The following is a 22,281-nucleotide window of genomic DNA, read 5'->3' on the forward strand; positions in this document are numbered from 1 at the left end:
TTCATTCAAATCCTTCCTTTATTGTACCATTTTAACTGGTCCAATCCCATCTGGACCAAGCGGAGTATAGGAGGAGTGGCACAAACATGTATTGATACCATCCCTTTGGTTTGTATAGGGGAGAAGAGAAGGGGGGTCTACAGCATATTTGTAATGGTCTTTGTCTGTTCCTCCATCCATGGTGGAAATATTGACTGCGACGTACCACGGTTACCACTTTCCCCCTTTTTATAAAGGAAGTCAGTGGAGTCTCTGGATACAATATTTGAGACCTAGATAGCAAACAGCCACTTCCTTCCCAAGTACAGACAAGAGGCCCCTGTACTTTCTAATGTATTTACATTAAATAAGATTAAGTTAGATTAAAAACAAATAACCGTACTCATGATGGTCACCTGACGGGTGGATGGTGTGTGGAGTCTGTAGGTGGTGTGTGAGAGGTGTTGCAAAGCATGCTTGGTAAGTTGTGACCCTGCTGTAAACTATGGTTTCCAGGCTCCCGATTGGTCACGAGGATAGTCCCGTCCCTCAGGGCGACAACCTTTCAGGACTTCTCTGTCAGCACGCAGTCAAAAGAAGCAGACAGCACCTTGCAGATGGCCTGGGCTTGTTCCTGCACAGAGACGGGGAGAGACGAAAGGAAAATGACTTGTTATGAAACACACAGTGTGGTGAGCGATGGTAAATAAAAGCTTATTCCAAATTAAATAAAACTACCTCTTTTTCAAATCACATTCATCTCTACTCTGCCTATCTTGTGCAATCATTAGCACGGGAAGTGATGTGGGGGTGCTGCACTTTTCCCCCTACAAAATGTCATTTTTGGGCCCGGGCTGAAGACGTCTATATCGGTCTGCTAATATAGGACTAGTAATTGTTTAAAAAAAAAAACTATTTGTATTTGAGGGTTTACCAGCATTTCTAACTTGAGTCAGATAATTATCTGTACAAAATAGTTAATCTGATAATACTTGTGGAATATAAAATACTTGCTTGATATATGTTTTCCAGTTTCTTGAAATACTTTGCAAGTGGAACTTATTTTTGTGTGAAAACTGAAATGGTCTATTCATTCATATTACATTTTAGTAGATTCTCTTATCCAGAGGAACTTGAGTGCACACATTTTCATACTTTTTCGCACTGGTCCCCCATGGTAATCTACCAACTGAGCCACATCGTCACAAACCACTTGATGTCTCAAGGTACTCAATTACTGTATTGTGCATTGTTTTTCATCAAGGTGATAAAGTCTACAGGTACTAACCTAGATGACCAGCCTATGTACAATACAGTAATGTACATTTACATTAAGTGGTTTGTAAGGATGGTCAATTAATACTGCATAAGTGGTTTTCCATGTTATTTAATCAAGTTAAATATTTAATTTGATGTGGATGTTTTGTGTCTCTGCCCATAGCGTTGCACCTTTTGATGTAAATATTTGAGGACAGGATTTTGTTGTTTCTAGATTCCATTAGAATGACAATCACAGAAAGTGACAGGGCAATGACTCTTACAATTCCAACTATTGAATCCTGCAAGATACTGTTCCTAACTATATTTTTTGCCAAAGCTGAGATGATGCAAAATATTGTCTTTGCCCGTACTACAGGTGTGTATATAGGTCCACAACCACTAGTAAAGACCCAGTGCACTACTATTGAGATTTTTATTTATTTATTATTTATTTTTTATTCCATTTTTTTTCCCAATGCCTATTTTGTAGGGGGTGCTGCAGCGCACCCTTAGCACCCCTACTTATCACGGCTATGGCACCGATGAGCTCAGGACAGACACAGCTATATTTGCATCCCATATTTCAGGTGTCCCAACTTTTCTTTTTACCAAAATAAAAAACACATCAATGAATTGAAGCTGCAAGAGTGTAGGGCTAATGACAATGATCATTACACCTTTTGGTGTTTTGTAACAGATGTCTCTCTCCCTTCATCAAATGGTGGGTGCCCTGCGCACTGTTTGGATGTGGGAATGATTGGAGAGGACGAGCGTGCGCAAGTAGCCTGCTTTTTGAAGTGATTGGTTTGACAATCAGATGAAAATAAAAAGATACATGTTTAATGTTTAAATACATAGTCTTTACTTCCGAGCAGTACAAAATTGCATCTTAAACAAATAGGAGAATGGATCAATTAGAGACCCACCCAAAGCTTGAATTTATGGGTGCTCATTGCCCTATGTAATTCACACACTGTTTCAGTCATTTGGCAGATGAGTTTATCCAAAGTGACTGATGCTGACAGTGGGGCCATTGTGAAAGAGACTTGTCTGAGCCATTGAGGCCTGCTTCCTCAGTCTGCTGCTAATCTTATGAATGGATGAGGAGGTCGAGACGGGAAAGCTGTCGCACACACGATAAACCATTATCTCGCATTGCCTTGAGTTTACCACAAACTGTGCTATGATAACAAGCTTGAGCACCAGTGTGTGGAACCCAGAATATTGCTGTGAGATTTATCAATATGAGACAGTGTTAGTCGTGTGTGTGTGTGTGTGTGTGTGTGTGTGTGTGTGTGTGTGTGTGTGTGTGTAAACGCTGATCTCAGGTCGTGGTGAATGAAGTAATGCTCCCTATACTTTCAACACACACACACTCACCGCGCTGCTGCACTGGTACACCCAGATGCTGCAGTCCTGCTGCTTGGCATCGGTGGTCTTGAGAGCCAGCAGGTTCTTCCCAGCCCCCAGGCCGTCATCATAACAGAGCATCCTCATTATCAGATAGAGAGGGTGGCGGTGCAGAACGTCCTATACAGGAACCACAACAATAATACACATTACAAATATCACAACAGCAGACAGAATCATGTAGAGCGGGAAACAGTGGAGAACGTCCGACTAGAAAGGTCCAGGTTCAGTAGAAACTTTTGGGACGCTAGAGCATTTATAAACATGGAAATGGATTCACTCACACATTGATCCATGGAGGCCACTTTGACTCCATACTTGGACACTCCCAGTACCATCTCCTCCTCTCCAGGCACAAACGGCAGCTTTCCATCTTGCTATGAAAGGAACACGACAGATACTCTTTGTACATATGTGACTTGTTAAGGAGGAAACAGAGGCTGCCTCTGCCTCACACCACTCCAACATTAATCTACATCAGCATCATAAAATTGAGTGATTATACAGTGATGAATTAGTCTCCACTGCACTGCATTGAACCTGTATGTATAGTTCTGCATTCTGATTAGAGGTCAAACAATTATGATTTTTCAACGCCGATGCCGATTTATTGGTGGATCAAAAAAAGCTGATCCCAATTAATCGTTCAAATTTTACATATAAATTTGTAATAATGACAATTACAACAATACTGAATGAACACTAACTTAATATAATACATCAATGAAATCAATTTAGTCTCAAATAATGAAACATGTTCAATTTGGTTTAAATAATGCAAAAACAAAGTGTTGGAGAAGTAAAAGTGCAATATGTGCTATGTAAGAAAGCTAACGTTTCAGTTCCTTGATCAGAACATATGAAAGCTGGTGGTTCCTTTTAACATGAGTCTTCAATATTCCCAGGTAAGAAGTTTTAGGTTGTAGTTATTATAGGACTATTTCTCTCTATACCATTTGTATTTCATATACCTTTGACTATTGGATGTTCTAATAGGTACTTTAGTATTGCCAAACTAATCTCGAGAGTTGATAGGCTTGAAGTCATAAACAGCGCAATGCTTGAAGCACAGCGAAGAGCTGCTGACAAACACAGGAAAGTGCTGTTTGAATGAATGCTTACGAGCCTGCTGCTGCCTCCCACTGCTCAGTCAGACTGCTCTATCAAATCAGACTTAATTAGAATATAATGACACAGAAATACGAGCCTTAGATCATTAATATGGTAAAATCCGGAAACTATCATTTCGAAAACAAAACGTTTATTCTTTCAGTGAAATACGGAACCGTCCCGTTTAAAAATATATACTTGTATATTGATTTTAAGAAAGGCATGGATGTTTATGTTTAGGTACACATTGGTGCAACGACAGTGCTTTTCTGGCGAATGCACTTGTTAAATCACCCGTTTGGCGAAGTAGGCTGTGATTCAATGATAAATTTACAGGCACCGCATCGATTATATGCAACGCAGAACAAGCTAGATAACTTCACATGGTTGATGATATTACTAGTTTAACTAGTGATTATGTTAAGATTGATGTTTATAAGATACGTTTAATGCTAGCTAGCACCTTGCCTTGGCTCCTTGCTGCACTCGCATAACAGGTAGTCAGCCTGCCACGCAGTCTCCTCGTGGAATGCAATGCAATGTAATTGGCCATAGTCGGTGCTCAAAAATGTTGATTACCGATTATTATGAAAACTTGAAAATCGGCCCTAATTAAATCGGCCATTCCGATGACCTCTAATTCTGACGGGGCCCCATACTTTACATCCCAGATTTGAAGGTGTTTCCAGGTTTTTCTTACCTGGGCTGCATCGATGTAGTTGATGAGTTCCAGAGGCTCCTGCAGGGTCTTGCTCATCTCAAATGGCAGCTTCTCTATGGCTCCGACATACTTCACCCTGAACTCAGCACACGTCTCTGACGCAGCACTGTTACCTAAAGTTCACAGTTCAATCATCCGTCGGCATTACCACTGGGTCATGAAGGTGTTCATTAGGCATCAAATGGAAGAAAAGGAAGTGAAACAGGGAGGGACTACCAACAAGACACACATTTTAGTTGTCCATTGCAAAACCTCTTGCCCTACAATGCACAAGAGCCAGTTCTGAAAGGACTTGACATGTACAGGCAATATTGTTGGAACCTTTCCGGCCCCTTTCATCTGACTGTTAGTGAATAGGAAGGAAAGGAGATGAGGAAACTAGCCGAGGTCATTTCAGAGAATTGAGATGTGGCTATGGTTGTAGGTTCTCTTACCTGAGCTCTTGGTCGAGTCTGTGTCGAGGCTAGCTACAGTACTGGACCTGGAGAGACCTCCCAAACTGGAGTCGACTGACTGAAGGGAGGAGAGAAAAGCACACCATCTCACCATATTGTCTTGAGAAATGTTACATGATCGGATGAAACGTTGACCAAAACGCAGAGGTCATGCTTTCTGCTGCAATATTTGTGTATGAGAAAGAAAGAAACACATACTCCAACCACTAATGAATAGAGTTTAAGTGAAAAATGTGAAAATAACTCGAGCAGTCCTTGACAGCATGCAAGACCTCCTTAATAAACGGAGTCATGTACCCATCAGCAATGTAATCAGAGAGGACAGCTGTGCAGTAAGTGAATCGATGGTAATAAAGAATCCTTTCTCCATCCGATCAATTCCGCCCCGTCGGCTCAACCATCTTAGCACTTGTTTGTTATTCACCAGATGGGAAGGCATCTCGTATGAGACATGATTACTTTGTCCAGTCAGAGCTCACTTTTAACATTAATAAAAGCCACTGTCAGATGTGAGGGATCTTCTAATGAGGTTACAATCGGTCTAACCCGTCTGTCCGACTATCTGTCTGCCTGCCCCGTCCGTCTGTCTGCATCCAGTATTTTATGACTGCAGCTGCTTTTGGATTCTAAGACTGTACCCTGTTGTCTCCATGGTGAGAGAGACTATGTAGACTGTTGAACGCCACACAAAGGAAGCGCAAAGGAAGCTCCCTATTGGAGGACTAGGTGGAGCTTCTGATTACAGCTATCCTCTTCAGATCAACTGGAGGGCATCAAGGGACGAGAGAAGATCCACATTTTCTGGGTTTGGAATGTAGACCACGACAGTGTAGTCTGTAATGTAATGTATAGGATGGCCCACCTTGCTTTTGGTACTGATCTCACTGCTCTGGGAGCTGCTGCTGCTGTGACGCTTTTTGACCTTCCGGAACATTCTTCACCATGACGCCAACACTCCACCAGCCCCCAGCTCCCTTGCAGACACCACTGTCTGGTGAAGACGAGGAGATTTTGTTGTGATGGTCCCAGCACTACACAGGGCAATCCATGTGAATGGGCTTGTGGTCTATAGAGAATGAGATGAACCCTTCCACCAGTTGTATTACAAAGTTATTACAAAGAATAGTAACATTTACCTCCGAAATAAAACAGAATTTTGAAATATCGTTTATGAAATGGAATCCCATACATAAATATTGTGACATTATGAGACTAACAGCTGCCACAGTGAATGCATAATATTCAAGTGCTGCATACTACCACTCCCACCGTCACAACTTTCTCCAACTTATTAAGAATCAACAGGCTGACACGCGCGTCCCTGCCAATGGTGTCTGGAGTCGGCTGGCACTCAATGAAAGTCCATTGTCCGGAACTTTGTCAATGAATGCCCCGTGTAACGGAAACCGGTTGCTATGATAAACAATTTACCCCACCCACACCCTTATCGACGTATCCGCTCACGCTCAAAAATGTTCAAATGATCGTGCATTTTTACAGAAAATGGCAAACGGGAGCACTACGCACAAACACACAGGGCATACCTCAGTTTGAAACTTGTTCTAAGCCAGTTGAGGGCTGTTTTGGGGGGGGTGTTGTTCATCAAAGGAGCAGGGCTGTGGCTCTTTCTGTGTAGGCGAGAGTGCGACTCGCAAAGACACTTCACTTCCTCTGCAGTTCCACCCAACACCACATTAAAGGGGACGCAACTTAGTTATGTTTGTATCAATATTGTCAACTTTGTTACTTTGTAACAAATAACGAGGCCGCTCACCCACAGTGCAACGTTGTAACAGAGTATGAACATTAATTGATACTTTTGTTTCAGCTGCCACAAACACGAGTCTACGGTGTGATGTTTTTTTTTTAACCGTGATTGAATTGAGCGCTAAAACGAAAAAGTTCTAAACCCATGTATATTCAGTATCTATCAATCAAAATATGAAAACGTTTTCTAAGATGAGCAAGTCGTGTAATTACGTCGGAACTAAAAGATGGCTTGAGTGGTTCTTCGGTCTTGTTTTGACGACATGTGTGCGCCAGACGGAAGTTCATACAAACATAGGTCTGGAGGGAAAACTCAATGGAGAGCATCATCATGATCCAGGTCCTGTTTTTATTATATAAATACTGTACTACTGCTATGAACGTACCACTACAATACGTTACTTCTGCAGCGCGGCTGTAAAACGTAAAGCAGATATATCGGAAACCCACGGAGAATAGGGACCAGTGTTGTGCCGAAAATCATCACCCCCCCCCCTTCTAATTTCCTTAATTTTGTGGCTAGTGTCGAACAACCATGGCTGAATTATTATCATTACACTTTCAAACGTCGTAGTCGAATAACATGTGGGAGAGATTACGAATTTAGGCAAATATATGCATTTATAGACTAATACAAATCAGTAGCGGATTTAGGTACGGGCGACATCTTACCGGGGTCGGCGCTATCGGCCCCGGGCGGGCGCTGAATGGGGGGTTCGCCCAGCTTAACACGCCGGGCACGTCCTTGGTGCAGCCATGATCGAGATTTCTGGAGCTAAGGTAGGGGGGAGTGGATTGAAGTATTGTGATGATTGAACTTTTAAATTTGTGTTTCGGTTTCCTCTGAAGTACAAAACTGTACACAATATACTTACTGTATGTTGTGATATTGTTGTGTTGCAGTTTTTCTATTCTAATGCCCTTCTCTGGTCATCATAATGACAGTCCTCTGTGTTGGGGGTGAATTATTCAACAACAACAAATTCTCTCTCCCTAGCTGTATTCTCTCGCCAGGAGGACAGACATCTAATGGCTGCAGATGTCCCCAGTGTCAAACCTGACATCCTCCTCATATTATGTAACCAATAGTCAGTAAGCACTGTGATATTTTGTCCTTTACACATTGGCAGATGGGTTCAAACATTTCTCTCTCTCTCATCCACATACAGCACTCACATCCAAGAAGAAAATGGAGGTGTGCGAGGCTCGCTTCTGTAACACGGTCCATGACATAGTGAACAGGGAAGCCCGCTGTCTCATATGGTCGTTATATCCATATTCCACATATGGATCAATATGTCTGGGAGATTAGCTTGGGAGACACCAATTAAAACCGCTCTCAATGATGAAGCTGGGTCCCAGACTCGAGCTTTCCCTGTCTCTGAGGTTTTGTCCCCACTCGGTCTCTCCAGAGTATGCACCACTTTGACAACATAGGTCCCGGTGTGGTGATGGTGTCTCCAGGTATGATGCAGAGCGGCCTGTCCAGGGAGCTGTTTTGAGAGGTGGTGCACCGACAAGAGGAACAGTGTCCTCATCGCAGGCTAACATGTGGAGGGGACCTTGGCCATGACTTAGCATGTATGGCTAAGTCATACAGTCTTTTAGCCTGAGTGCCAGCATGTTTCTGCTTTAGCCTAGCTGGCATTGTCTGCAACAAGGTATGCACTGTAGCGTCATTAACAGGCTATTGTTCACACGTTGTTCCCGCAATGTAGCCTGGTTCTTCTGACTGTATCCATAGGTAGACTAGTGGTTAGAGCATTGGACTAGTAACTGAAAGGTTGCAAGATCGAATCCCCGGGCTGACAAGGTAAAAATCTGTTGTTCTGCCCTTGAACAAGGCAGTTGACCCACTGTTCCTAGGCCGTCGTTGAAAATAAGAATTTGTTCTTAACCGACTTGCCTATTTAAATAAAGGTCAAATAAAATGTTCCCTAGACTACACAGACCTGGCCATGAGCACAGTGAAACAGACCCAGGCCATCATATTCGCTAGACCCTACTCTGTGCTAGTGGGTCAGCTGAGAAACATCATTGAGGATTTGGAAGCTACAGAAAAGACCCTCAAGAACATCACACTGGTGCATGAGGCAGGCATGGTGACGCTGGAGGTGAGCATGTTGTAGTCTGGGTCTTGATCCTTAAGCACCAAACGGAAGAGAATGGACTGAAACAGGGAGGGACTACCTGGACGTGACTAACGTTTTCTGTCGCAAAACGTTCTCTCTCATGTGCCCTAATGAACATGACACAATGATGTTCACATCAGGCAATGCTTCTTGCAGTATCAATAACAATGTATTTGTGGTGTCTGAGATTGTTGAGAAACTGGAATGTTTTCATCCATGTTTCTCTGTCGTCCACTAGTTTATTGCCAACCCGTTGAATGACATGCACACTACTGTTGTGTTGGAAGTCCAGTCTAAACCCTAAAGCTCAGAAAGGTGTGGCCATTGACTTTGACCTTTACCAGTATCCACTTGCCTTAATTGTCCCTTCCGGGGAATAAATAAAGTTTTATTGTATTGAAACTATCACACAAACATGTATGCACAGCTATTTTAAAGAAGGTCTCTCTGAAGGAGACGAAGGACCTGGCAGTGCAGCGTCTCTACGACGCCCTCAACCCTGACGTATGAGGGGTACAACCAGAGACATACATAATTGGGTTCAAAGAACCCCTGAAAGGGGTCATCCTGCAGCTACCTGAAGCAGTTGTCTGTTCCTCCGCAGACGTCCAACCCCCTGTGCCTGATAGTCGTTTAATCCTAGGATCATATTACCGTCCGAAATCTACGTTAATCATTAGGGGGGAAATGAAGAGTGGAAGTCCAGGGGAAATGTCATCCTACTCATCACTTACTCTCACTGATACTTCTAGAATGGATAGACTACTTGAGGGACAGCAGTGGCTGTCTGGATCTGGTTACGCTATTAAAGATGGGTGACCAGTGTAAAGTTAACTGCATTCTGTAACTAAGCATTGAGATGCATGGCTCAAATGCACTGATTTGTTTGGACATTTTGTAGAAAAAAAAATCTGTTGATATATATTGGGTATAGAAACAGCCAAATAGTGTTTGATCCGTACTATTATCAGTGATAGTGAACTGAAAGCAAGCAGGTTGGTTCTGTATCTATGTTTGGAATGTTGTTTGAAAACTTGTTGTGATCTTGTTTTATGTCATTATGAAAGTATTTATTTTACAGTAAAGAAAATGTATGTCATTCATCAAAATAGTGAAATAAACAACAAAAAGGCGACTTGTCAAATTATTTTACTCTGCCATTATTATTTTCGCCTTCCACCTCCACACGGTAGATGGCGCAATTTAGCATGCGAACGTCTATCATTCAGTCAGCACTGCTTTCATTTCTAAATCTGAAAGTATAAAGTTAGCTCTCGGCTCAACATTTGTACTAGCTAGCAATGTCCAAAATCAAGAACATAATTTGGCCTCAAGTGATTTTATTTGGCGACTCGATCACACAGGTACATTTTCTCATTCAGAAACGATCTGTTTGCAGGGTTTCGTCCATTTACAAATCGGGTTAGCTTGCTAGCTAGCAACTTGCCAGTTCACCTCTCACTTCTTGTTGATTTGTTTCAGTTTTCATTCCAACCTAATGGATGGGGTTCCGAAATTGCAAATCAACTGGCCAGGTGAGTCATTTTACGTTTTCGCACATGGAATACTTTTAAATAGTTGCACTCACCATTCCTACATTCTTTTCATAGGGATGGCAGGTTGCCCATAGTCGTTCCATGTAATTTCAGGAAACACATGACACCTCCCCATCACAGATTGTTCAGAAATGGTTTCTGTAGTTACAAACATAAGACTAGCATTCCTGCAACACTATTTTGTTGACATGTAATTTGATCTATGGGAAATTAAGCTAATTGATTGCACCCAAATGTTCCCTTTTTAATTGACAGGATTCACGTGATATGCAATAACTATGGTAACCAACATAAGATTTGGACCCAACTTCTTCCTCCTGTTGAGAACACAAGGAACCATTGAAATTGTAAAAAGCCACCCACGGACCCCTCCACATCAATCCCACCCCAACAACCAGTATACAGTATCAGTTCTCTGTCTGAACTAGCTACAAATTTATAACAGGATTACAGGATAGGTACTGTTTGGCGAAGCACAGGTCATTTACCACTAACCTTAACTTGGTAATGTTATCATTGATCTCGATTCTGCCAAACATGTATCTTCTAAAATGTGGTTTGAATTTGGAAAATGCTCAGTTACTCAAATAAATGATTTGCTCCATGAAGTAATCCTAAACTGTGTACGCTGCCATCTTGTCTATTTCAAATCCTCTCTCATTGATCGAGATGGATTACTTCATGGAGCAAAGCATTTATGTATTTTAATAACGGAGCATTTTCTACATTTTTAAAATGAACCAAAGTTTTTGTTGTCTGGTCACAGACTGCTGATGTGTCTGTGCACTGAAGTCCACAAGTGAATGGGAAAGGTGAGAGGAGGAGAGCATGTAGATAGATGCGAGAAGGAATTGTATATACAACGAGCTGTTTGTATGTGTCTGGTATGAAAGTGAATAGTGTTTGTGTGTGATCAGGGTTGTATTCATTGCGCCAATTCTGTTGAACTAAACAGGGATGAACATACCCATATTTGTCTTATAGAAATTATCGTTTACAATTGTTGGAATAATAATTATACTCTAGATCAGCTAGATGCAGGCAAGAGTGGGGCGGTATTGAATGTGTCACTGTCTGTCACCTTGATTACTCAGAATTCTCTCGACCTGTGCACCTACGTTGTAAATTCATAGGCTAGGTTATACCAACCTCATGATGGGTACAGGGAAAATGTTAGTATCATGTAGTGGCCTAAACCTATTGATGTTACATTGAACTGGGTGAATGGAATATGAATGAGTCATCCAATATGGTGTAATAGAAATAAGGTCATGCTCAAATCAAATAATCATCCTCCCTCGTCTTTAAACGGCACCAACCGCCACTGATATAAACCCTGTATCAGTGGTTAGGGGCAACTTCCTGCTCTGAGAATAGGGTAGGGTATACTGGAGTGATGCATTTTGATGTGTGCTAAATTAGGCCAAATTGATCAAACAATGTCACTTTTGTCCACTAGAAAATGTGACGTTGTGAACAGAGGGTTGTCAGGCTACAACTCCAGGTGGGCAAAGATTGTCTTGCCTCGCCTCATCTCCAAGGACAGTGCTTCAAGCAACCACATAGCTGCTGTCACGGTCTTCTTTGGTGCCAACGACTGTGCTTTAGAAGGTACTGAAAGTGCAACCTGTTACTCTCTAGCCAAGTGCTGGGCGGGCACAAAACCCTGCACAACCTTTGTGTTCCCTAGAACCAGGATTGACAAACACTGCTCTTGCCGATTTATGAGATCTGATGTTTCATTCCTTCTTTAGATAAGAACCCACAGCAGCACATCCCATTGCAGGAGTACTCCGAGAACCTGAAGGACATTGTCAAACACCTGGGGTCTGTGGGTGTGTCTGCAGACAAGGTCATCTTCATCACTCCTCCACCTCTGCATGAGCCAGCCTGGGAGAAGGAGTGTTTCCTGAAAGGTTAAAGAACACAAACCCACCAGATACACTGAAGACAAGTCCTACTTCTTGCTCCTGAGCATTCCCATAACATTGGCCTAATGGCCTCAAACAGATTATTGCATTTTGTGGACTTGAATGTTGTAGTGTTTGGTGCTGTCGTTCTATTTGGCTTCTATATGTCTGTTCTCTCCCTACAGGTAGTGCTCTGAACCGTTTCAACTCTGTGGCTGGCCAGTATGCCCAGGCCTGTGTGCAGGCTGCCGGTCAGTGTGGGGCAGACGTGCTGGACCTCTGGACTCTCATGCAGAATGATGGACAGGTGAGACAACCAATGGAATACTTGTCATTTTGATGTTACCGTTGCTCAGCTTTTTGGACAACGCACCATTGCAAGGTAATTCTCTATCGAGCCCAACATCAGCAAGCGTATACGGTGAACCTCGGCGGGAACATTTGCCTTTTGGAAGGTGCATTGCTGACAAGGCACTATCGGATTGAACCCTGGCCCTACTCTAGTCATGTAACACTAATATAGTGATCTTTGGTAGTAGCCATGTAACTTTGTCAACAATTCTCTTTCCTGCAGGACTTCACAGGCTACCTCTCAGACGGGCTCCATCTCTCTGAGAAGGGGAACCAGTTTGTGTCACAGCATCTGTGGACGCTGTTGAAGAGCAGGGTGGAGGAGTTGCCCTTCATCCTGCCTTACTGGGGCGATGTAGACCCTAAACAGCCAGAGAGTGGTCTACTGTGTGACTGATGGCCCTCAGGCTGAGTGAGAGGGGAAGGTTAGAGATGGGGCCTCAGGTACACCCAGTTATGTCCACTGGTCGGCTACGGTAATGGGATGACAAAGGGGTTGGAATCAGTCCTCATTCCATACGACTGAAATATATAAAACCACGATATGACATGTTTTTAAATGTTCTTTTTAAATTTCCTGAGGTCTGTGTTGAAACACAATTTTTTTAGAATGTGTGTGTTCACTGTAAGCAAGAAGCCAGTTTCAAGTGGGCATACACATTTTATTCATCCAGGTCATTGAGTACACCCTGCACGTGAAACAGGACAGTCAGAAAACTTATGGAGTCGAGTTTCCCCTCGCATCTCAGAGCTAATACTATGATGTAGGCTTATACTCACGATATCTGTGGACAATAGGCTATTATAACAAAGCTGCAGAATGCCCTTGGCCCACAAGCAAACATTTCCACATATACGCAAGTACTCATCACCTAATATACAGGAAATGGTGAAAAGATTCTACAAGCTGATAGGTATTCATTCATCATTGGCACAAGAATATTCAAAAGAAGGGCTTACGGAGCTTAGAAATAGCAGTTCCAATTAGTAAGCACAATTTTCATCTGGGGTGATAGTGACATTCCCGTTGCCTACAGTACATACAGAAATAAGGAGCAGTGGTCAAAATGAAAACATTTAGGCTCAACTTCAGAAATAAGGCACTAGTGTTGTGGATGTAAAAAAATTAAATAAATCAGAAGTTGGTCAACAAATAATGTCCGAATGCAATGAATGAACAGTCCCTCATCTTCCAATGTGTTGTATGAAGGGTGAAATAACTTGACTTTTGCATTATTTGGGATGAAGAACAAAGTTCATAGGTCACAACAGTGTAATTGACAAGGCCACACACAACAATATAAAAACAAGTTTCAGAATTATTTCACGACAAATGAAACAGAACCAACACTTGAAGAGTGGAGACAACAGTTAGGTAGGTTTGACACAGCGCACTGATTTCACCTGGTATTCTGCCCAGAATAACTACTAGTATGGACCTCTTGTCAGTCGCTGCCCGTTTCACAAATCTTCTTTTCCTTTTGGGTTTAAATGACCAGAGAACAATATCTTCCTGGGCATCAGTTCAACCAGCCCTCTACGTTTGAACACTACCCGTTGACATCCATTTAACAGCTGAATTCCCTACGGCAATATTACATGCATGGTAAACGAGGTGACTTTTTGGGGGAGGGGGTGGGGGCTGTGGAAAAACCAGGCAATATCAGAAATAAAAGGCAAATCATTTTCTTACTGACATGAACGTGAGGTGACTAAACAGACATTTACAACGGCACATTTGACTTTTAACCTTAGCATTGATTCTAAGACGACACACTAAGCCTAACCAATAGTTCAGTCGTGGCAGTGGTATATCAACTGGCCCAGCTGTTAATCCATCAGCCCATTCTGCCTGTCAAGTCATTCGAGAGAACATGTCCAAAAACTAGACTGTCTGGACTGTATCGGAGTGAGTGGTGCCAAAGTAAGCACTTGGCTTTGACTCGAAACGAACAAAGGCACAAATCATTCGGTCTCTAGGCTATTCTAAAACAGCAGTCACTGGCGTCAGAACACTACTATACTCAAGATAGGCACCTATTTTGGTTGTACGCTAGTCTTCCAAATGGACCGTATAGAATCTAGATGTAGCAGCCCCTTAAGAGTCCTGCTCGATACTGTGTTGCTGCCAGTGCTGTGGAGCAAGTTTCAGTCTATGAGTGGGTGTTTGTGTGCAATGTTTAGTCATGTACAGGTATCTGCCAAACTAAAAGAAACACAGACGACAAGGTCTTGATAGGATGTTGGGTCAACCCACGAGCCGCTAGGTCAGCTTCAATGCGCCTTAGTATATAAGTGTCTGGGATTTTATTGTATGGATACAACAATTCTTCCACAAGAAATTACATAATTTGGTGTTTTGTTGATGGTGGTGGAAAAACCGCCGTCTCAGGCGCCACTCCAGAATTTCCCTTTAAGTTTTCAATTGGGTTGAGATCTGGTGACACACACACCCTTTAAACAGCCTTTGCTCTTTTGAGACCCCTCTTTCAAAGTCACAGATTTCTTCTAGCCATGGAAGCCAAAATAATTGGAAACTGGGTGTTTTTATACATTTAATTGCTTAATTTAACACAGGACCAGACCTGTGTGGAAGCACCTGCTCTCAATACACTTCGTATCCCTCATTTACTCAAGTGTTTCCTTTATTTTGGCAGTTTCCAGCATCTTTTATAGTGTCATCTATTATGTGCATGGATATACATGAGTGTCTGTATGCGTGTACCTACATACTGCATCTATTCTGGACTGTGTGCTCGCATGTTCCCTCATGTACAATTGTGAGTGTGTACATCTACAAACACATGTTCCCTCAGCACTGGGTCTCTTTACTGTCCACCACGCAGGCCTGCCTCTTGAGGCGGCGCTTGTCGTGGCGGCCCGAGCGTGGCGTGCTCTGCTCCGCCGTCAGGTCCTCGTATGAAGACTTGGTGGCGTTGGAGCCTCCGCGAGGAGGGAAGTCGTCCTTGTCCAGGTCGAGGTGAGAGTCGCAGTTGGGATCCTCCTGGATGGTGGCCATCCGTGGGCCCTCCCCACCACCACTACGCTCCCCGAGGACGGGCCAGGGCCCGAAGCCGAGCCTGGGGCTGGGGTACTGCTGCTGCCTGAGGCAGACGGGCCCGTTGGGGGTAGAGAAGGAAGGGAGTGGGGTGGGATCCGAGCGGCGGAGAAGAAGGTGGGAGGCGGAGGTGGCTTGACGATGCGGACGGAGGCCGACTCGAGGCTGCTCAGCATCTCTGCGTTCTGGGGAGGGGAGGGGGGGTGGTAGTAGAGTCAGGGTTGTGTTTGACTAACTGCCTGTAACTGGGGTGCCGATCCTTTTAAACTGAATTCGCCATGACTTGGGGAAGAAAGAAAAAAAATACACCATGGAAAATAAAGTTAAACTGTTCATTATTTCCAAGTAAACTGGCGGAGATTAAATGGAACAGGCCCAGTCTATCCGCACCATTACAACTAAACAGTACACTGTGCAGCCCAAAAAAAACAAAAAGAAACTCGGACACTGGCTCCATGCAACAAGGTCGACAAACAACCTCACAAAGACAACACAGTGCCTCTCCTCACACCTTGCGCATCCTTGTGACACACAGACAGCGTGCACCCTGCCCCCCTCCTCCACACCTCACACACTCACCTGAGGGTGGAGCTCTACTAAGTACAGGTACCTCAACCATCTGCTGCAGTTCCGCGAGGGGCCAAGGCAAACGGAACAGTGACGGAACAGGTCATTGCAACCCAAATATCCCACAGTTGACTTATTTATCCTTTATTTCACCAGGGAAGTCACGTTGAGACTAACCTCTCCTTTTCAAGTCAGCCCTGTGAGGCCATCAGACGTGCTACTGCATCGAAACCATTCATGCTGCGTATGGGCTAACTATGGCCCAGTTCCAAATCCATTCCTAAACCCTTGCCCCTATGCACTTCTTGTAAATCTGAACAGATTGGATGGTAAATAACATATGGTTCTCACACCAACTTGCCCTCTGATAGGCTTGGTGGAATATTCAATCTTACACTTATGCAGTCCTGTTAGATCTAGGGGATCCTGCCTAGGGTCGGGGTCGATTTTGGAATTGGGACAAATAACCGCAGGTGAGCAAATAAGACTGTGTGCTCTCTAGTAGTATGAGCTTTCGAAAAGGGATAACGTGTTACAGCGAGTGCGACTTCAAAGTTCAAACCTAGCACACGTGGTCAGGAGTGAACATGAGGGCATAGGAAGCTTCAAGGACTTACGCTGGGGAAGTACATGGTCTTGGTGTTCTCCTCATACTCCTTGTCCAGATTTTTATCCTACAGAAACGAAAAACAGTAGCATCCCATTAGTGTATAAACAGTTAACATTATTGTGTCTATCAACAATGCACGAGGTGGGCTTTGAAAGCAAAATATCTTATACAGATCTCTACTGGACAACAAGATGTATAGACAAGCAAGGGTCTGATATACACTGCTCAAAAAAATTAAGGGAACACTAAAATAACACATCCTAGATCTGAATTAATGAAATATTCTTAGTTGAATGTGCTGACAAAAACAAAATCACCAATGGAAGTCAAATTTATCAACCCATGGAGGTCTGGAAAACCACACTACAGGCTGAAGTCGCTCTGGATAAGAGCGTCTGCTAAATGACTTAAATGTAAATGATCCAACTTTGATGTAATGTCCTTAAAACAAGTTAAAATGAGGCTCAGTGGTGTGTGTGGCTTCCACGTGCCTGTATGACCTCCCTACAACGCCTGGGCATGCTCCTGATGAGGTGGCGGACGGTCTCCTGAGGGATCTCCTCCCAGACCTGGACTAAAGCATCCGCCAACTCCTGGGCAGTCTGTGGTGCAACGTGGCGTTGGTGAATGGAGCGAGACATGATGTCCCAGATGTGCTCAATTGGATTCAGGTCTGGAGAACGGGTGGGCCAGTCCATAGCATCAATGCCTTCCTCTTGCAGGAACTGCTGACACACTCCAGCCACATGAGGTCTTGCATTGTCTTGCATTAGGAGGAACCCAGGGCCCCCCAAAGAAATGCCACCCCACACCATGACTGACCCACCGCCAAACCGCTCATGCTGGAGGATGTTGCAGGCAGCAGAACGTTCGCCACGGCGTCTCCAGACTCTGTCATGTGCTCAGTGTGAACCTGCTTTCATCTGTGAAGAGCACAGGGCGCCAGTGGCGAATTTGCCAATCTTGGTGTTCTCTGGCAAATGCCAAACGTCCTGCACGGTGTTGGGCTGTAAGCACAACCCCCACCTCTGGACATCGGGCCCTCATACCACCCTCATGGAGTCTGTTTCTGATAGTTTGAGCAGACACATGCACATTTGTGGCCTGCTGGAGGTAATTTTGCAGGGCTCTGGCAGTGCTCCTCCTGCTCCTCCTTGCACAAAGGCGGAGGTAACGGTCCTGCTGCTGCGTTGTTGCCCTCCTACGGCCTCCTCCACATCTCCTGATGTACTGGCCTGTCTCCTGGTAGCGCCTCCATGCTCTGGACACTACGCTGACAGACAGCAAACCTTCTTGCCACAGCTCGCATTGATGTGCCATCCTGGATGAGCTGCACTACCTGAGCCACTTGTGTGGGTTGTAGACTCAGTCTCATGCTACCACTAGAGTGAAAGCATCGCCAGCATTCAAAAGTGACCAAAACATCAGCCAGGAAGCATAGGAACTGAGAATTGGTCTGTGGTCACCACCTGCAGAACCACTCCTTTATTGGGGGGTGTCTTGCTAATTGCCTATAATTTCCACCTGTTGTCTATTCCATTTGCACAACAGCATGTTGTCAATCAGTGTTGCTTCCTAAGTGGACAGTTTGATTTCACAGAAGTGTGATTGACTTGGAGTTACATTGTGTTGTTTAAGTGTTCCCTTTATTTTTTTGAGCAGTATATATATCTATATATATGTGCTGTACTTTTTCCCCAATTTTGTGATTTCCAATTGGTAGTTACAGTCTTGTCCCATCACTGCAAATCCCCTATGGACTCAGGAGAGGTGAAGGTCGAGAGCTAAGCAGCGTCCTCCGAAACACGACCCTGCCAAGCCGCACTGCTTCTTGACACACTGCTCGCTTAATCCTGGAAGCCAGCCACACCAAAGTATCGGAGGAAACACCGTTCAGCTGGCCACCAACAACTTGCAGGCGCCTGGCTCTGCATCTGTCCTCGTGCTCCTAGACCTTAGTGCTGCTTTTGATACCATCGATCACCACATTCTTTTGGAGAGATTGGAAACCCAAATTGGTCTACACGGACATGTTCTGGCCTGGTTTAGGTCTTATCTGTCGGAAAGATATCAATTTGTCTCTGTGAATGGTTTGTCCTCTGACAAATCAACTGTACATTTCGGTGTTCCTCAAGGTTCTGTTTTAGGACCACTATTGTTTTCACTATATATTTTACCTCTTGGGGATGTTATTCGAAAACATAATGTAAACTTTCACTGCTATGCGGATGACACACAGCTGTACATTTCAATGAAACACGGTGAAGCACCAAAATTGCCCTCGCTAGAAGCATGTGATTCAGACATAAGGAAGTGGATGGCTGCAAACTTTCTACTATTAAACTCGGACAAAACAGAGATGCTTGTTCTAGGTCCCAAGAAACAAAGAGATCTTCTGTTGAATCTGACAATTAATCTTAATGGTTGTACAGTCGTCTCAAATAAAACTGTGAAGGACCTCGGCGTTACTCTGGACCCTGATCTCTCTTTTGAAGAACATATCAAGACCATTTCGAGGACAGCTTTTTTCCATCTACGTAACATTGCAAAAATCAGAAACTTTCTGTCCAAAAATGATGCAGAAAAATTAATCCATGCTTTTGTCACTTCTAGGTTAGACTACTGCAATGCTCTATTTTCCGGCTACCCGGATAAAGCACTAAATAAACTTCAGTTAGTGCTAAATACGGCTGCTAGAATCCTGACTAGAACCAAAAAATTTGATCATATTACTCCAGTGCTAGCCTCTCTACACTGGCTTCCTGTCAAAGCAAGGACTGATTTCAAGGTTTTACTGCTAACCTACAAAGCATTACATGGGCTTGCTCCTACCTACCTCTCTGATTTGGTCCTGCCGTACATACCTATACGTACGCTACGGTCACAAGACGCAGGCCTCCTAATTGTCCCTAGAATTTCTAAGCAAACAGCTGGAGGCAGGGCTTTCTCCTATAGAGCTCCATTTTTATGGAACGGTCTGCCTACCCATGTCAGAGACGCAAACTCGGTCTCAACCTTTAAGTCTTTACTGAAGACTCATCTCTTCAGTGGGTCATATGATTGAGTGTAGTCTGGCCCAGGAGTGGGAAGGTGAACGGAAAGGCTCTGGAGCAACGAACCGCCCTTGCTGTCTCTGCCTGGCCGGTTCCCTTTTTCCACTGGGATTCTCTGCCTCTAACCCTGTTACGGGGGCTGAGTCACTGGCTTGCTGGGGCTCTCTCGTGCCGTCCCTGGGGGGGGGTGCGTCACCTGGGTGGGTTGATTCACTGTTGTGGTCGGCCTGTCTGGGTTTCCCCCCCCTTTGGGTTGTACCGTGTCGGAGATCTTTGTGGGCTATACTCGGCCTTGTCTCAGGATGGTAAGTTGGTGGTTGTAGATTTCCCTCTAGTGGTGTGGGGGCTGTGCTTTGGCAAAGTGGGTGGGGTTATATCCTTCCTGTTTGGCCCTGTCCGGGGGTGTCCTCGGATGGGGCCACAGTGTCTCCTGACCCCTCCTGTCTCAGCCTCCAGTATTTATGCTGCAGTAGTTTATGTGTCGGGGGCTAGGGTCAGTTTGTTTATCTGGAGTACTTCTCCTGTCCTATTCGGTGTCCTGTGTAAATCTAAGTGTGCGTTCTCTAATTCTCTCCTTCTCTCCTTCTTTCTCTCTCTCGGAGGACCTGAGCCCTAGAACCATGCCCCAGGACTACCTGACATGATGACTCCTTGCTGTCCCCAGTCCACCTGGCCATGCTGCTGCTCCAGTTTCAACTGGCCTGGGCCCTAGGACCATGTCCCAGGACTACCTGACATGAGGACTCCTTGCTGTCCCCAGTCCACCTGGCCATGCTCCTGCTCCAGTTTCAACTGTTCTGCCTTACTATTATTCAACCATGCTGGTCATTTATGAACATTTGAACATCTTGGCCACGTTCTGTTATAATCTCCACCCGGCACAGCCAGAAGAGGACTGGCCACCCCACATATGCTCTCTCTAATTTTCTCTTTCTTTCTCTCTCTCGGAGGACCTGAGCCCTAGGACCGTGCCCCAGGACTACCTGACATGATGGCTCCTTGCTGTCCCCAGTCCACCTGACTGTGCTGCTGCTCCAGTTTCAACTGTTCTGCCTTATTATTATTTGACCATGCTGGTCATTTATGAACATTTGAACATCTTGGTCATTTTCTGTTATAATCTCTACCCGGCACAGCCAGAAGAGGACTGGCCACCCCACATAGCCCGGTTCCTCTCTAGGTTTCTTCCTAGGTTTTGGCCTTTCTAGGGAGTTTTTCCTAGCCACCGTGCTTTTACACCTGCATTGTTTGCTGTTTGGGGTTTTAGGCTGGGTTTCTGTACAGCACTTTGAGATATCAGCTGATGTACGAAGGGCTATATAAATAAATTTGATTTGATTTGATTTGGCCTGCCACAAGGAGTCGCTAAAGTGCGTTGGGGCAAGGAAATCTCGGCCGGCTAAACCTTCCCCTAACTCGGACGACGCTGGGCCAATAGTGCCTAATGGGTCTCCCGGTCACGGCAGGCTGTGATACAACCTAGGATCGAAGCCAGGTCTGTAGTGACGCCTCAAGTAATGCAACGCAGTGCCCTAAGACCACTCGGGACGCCCCCACTGATTTATATATTTAACATGATAAGCGTATCTGCTATTTCCGTCATCACTAAACAATTGATCAGAGGAATGTTTGCCCTGAAGGAAGATTTGAGGTAAGTCTGGTATTGGTGTGTGAGTGTTTTGGGTTCAGGTCTCACCACACAGTGTACCAGGATGCTGAGAGGGATCCAGAAGACTAGAGAGAACACCACCACTGAGCCCACTATATTGTCTGCTAGGAACTTCCCTATGAGAGAGAGAGAGAAAAATACTTCAACTCCGAGCAGCCGTTCAAGTCAATCACAACATCTAGTATAGACCTCACTGCATCGCCACTCACCGAATGTGTTGATGTCCAGCTTGTCGATGAAATCCCACAACCTCTCGATCACATCCTGGACTTGCTTCATGCATCTACCCTGAAACAAACACAGACAAATCAATACCCCGTATCATCATTTTATCAATATCATCTTTTCACAATGTTTTCTTTGTGTCAAAATGTTTTATTATTTAGATTTGAATGCATTATTAAAGTGAAATGTGTTGAAACTATGAATAAAGGTAAAAAAAGGGCCATGCTAAAAAAAAGGGAAGAGGTCAGTCACTCACAGCCTCATCACAGAAGCCCACGGTGCAGGGTTTCCCCTTGCGCAGGTACAGGACGCTCCGGTCGCTTTTGACAAAAGGAGTGCAGGCACCATTTTTGTCCCGACAGCACACCTTACACGAGTCGTATGTCTCTGGAAGAGTCGAGAGAGGTCAGGTTGGGGTTAAAGACAGCCTGGACCACATGTGCTTTAC

At 44.4% G+C, this 22,281-nt stretch overlaps 3 protein-coding genes across 10 annotated transcripts in view; 1 reads left to right on the top strand and 2 right to left on the bottom strand.

Annotated features, from left to right (window-relative positions):
• itgb1bp1 (integrin beta 1 binding protein 1) lies at window positions 1-10,576 on the bottom strand. Of its 7 annotated transcripts, none has more exons than XM_046366526.1 (7): window positions 10,423-10,576; window positions 5,798-6,022; window positions 4,915-4,993; window positions 4,460-4,593; window positions 2,934-3,026; window positions 2,620-2,769; window positions 1-613 (listed from the first exon to the last, which is right to left on the bottom strand). In XM_046366526.1, the coding sequence occupies exons 2-7, from the start codon at window positions 5,867-5,869 to the stop codon at window positions 545-547; spliced, it is 597 nt and encodes a 198-aa protein (XP_046222482.1). In that variant the 5' UTR covers window positions 5,870-6,022; window positions 10,423-10,576; the 3' UTR covers window positions 1-544. The 7 variants fall into 7 exon arrangements, with proteins under 7 accessions (XP_046222482.1, XP_046222484.1, XP_046222481.1 ...); XM_046366528.1 differs by having other exon boundaries at window positions 5,798-5,926; window positions 10,423-10,570; XM_046366525.1 differs by lacking the exon at window positions 10,423-10,576 and adding an exon at window positions 6,480-6,627.
• On the top strand, window positions 10,038-13,805 carry iah1 (isoamyl acetate hydrolyzing esterase 1 (putative)). The gene is made up of 6 exons (XM_046366521.1): window positions 10,038-10,198; window positions 10,317-10,369; window positions 11,850-12,001; window positions 12,145-12,306; window positions 12,486-12,607; window positions 12,875-13,805. The coding sequence occupies exons 1-6, from the start codon at window positions 10,136-10,138 to the stop codon at window positions 13,046-13,048; spliced, it is 726 nt and encodes a 241-aa protein (XP_046222477.1). The 5' UTR covers window positions 10,038-10,135; the 3' UTR covers window positions 13,049-13,805.
• adam17a (ADAM metallopeptidase domain 17a) overlaps window positions 13,293-22,281 on the bottom strand; it is a 24,350-nt gene continuing 15,361 nt past the window's right edge. The window contains exons 15-19 of one of the 2 annotated variants that reach the window (XM_046366518.1): window positions 22,090-22,220; window positions 21,818-21,896; window positions 21,636-21,724; window positions 16,894-16,950; window positions 13,293-15,894 (exon numbers count right to left, since the gene is read on the bottom strand). In XM_046366518.1, the coding sequence (XP_046222474.1) occupies window positions 15,559-15,894; window positions 16,894-16,950; window positions 21,636-21,724; window positions 21,818-21,896; window positions 22,090-22,220 (692 nt within the window). In that variant the 3' untranslated portion in view covers window positions 13,293-15,558. Of the gene's footprint in view, window positions 15,895-15,920; window positions 16,332-16,893; window positions 16,951-21,635; window positions 21,725-21,817; window positions 21,897-22,089; window positions 22,221-22,281 lie in introns of those variants that run through there. The other variant, XM_046366520.1, reaches the window with a different exon arrangement.

Source organism: Oncorhynchus gorbuscha, linkage group LG10 (genome assembly GCF_021184085.1).
Source record: "Oncorhynchus gorbuscha isolate QuinsamMale2020 ecotype Even-year linkage group LG10, OgorEven_v1.0, whole genome shotgun sequence".
NCBI lineage: Eukaryota > Metazoa > Chordata > Actinopteri > Salmoniformes > Salmonidae > Oncorhynchus > Oncorhynchus gorbuscha.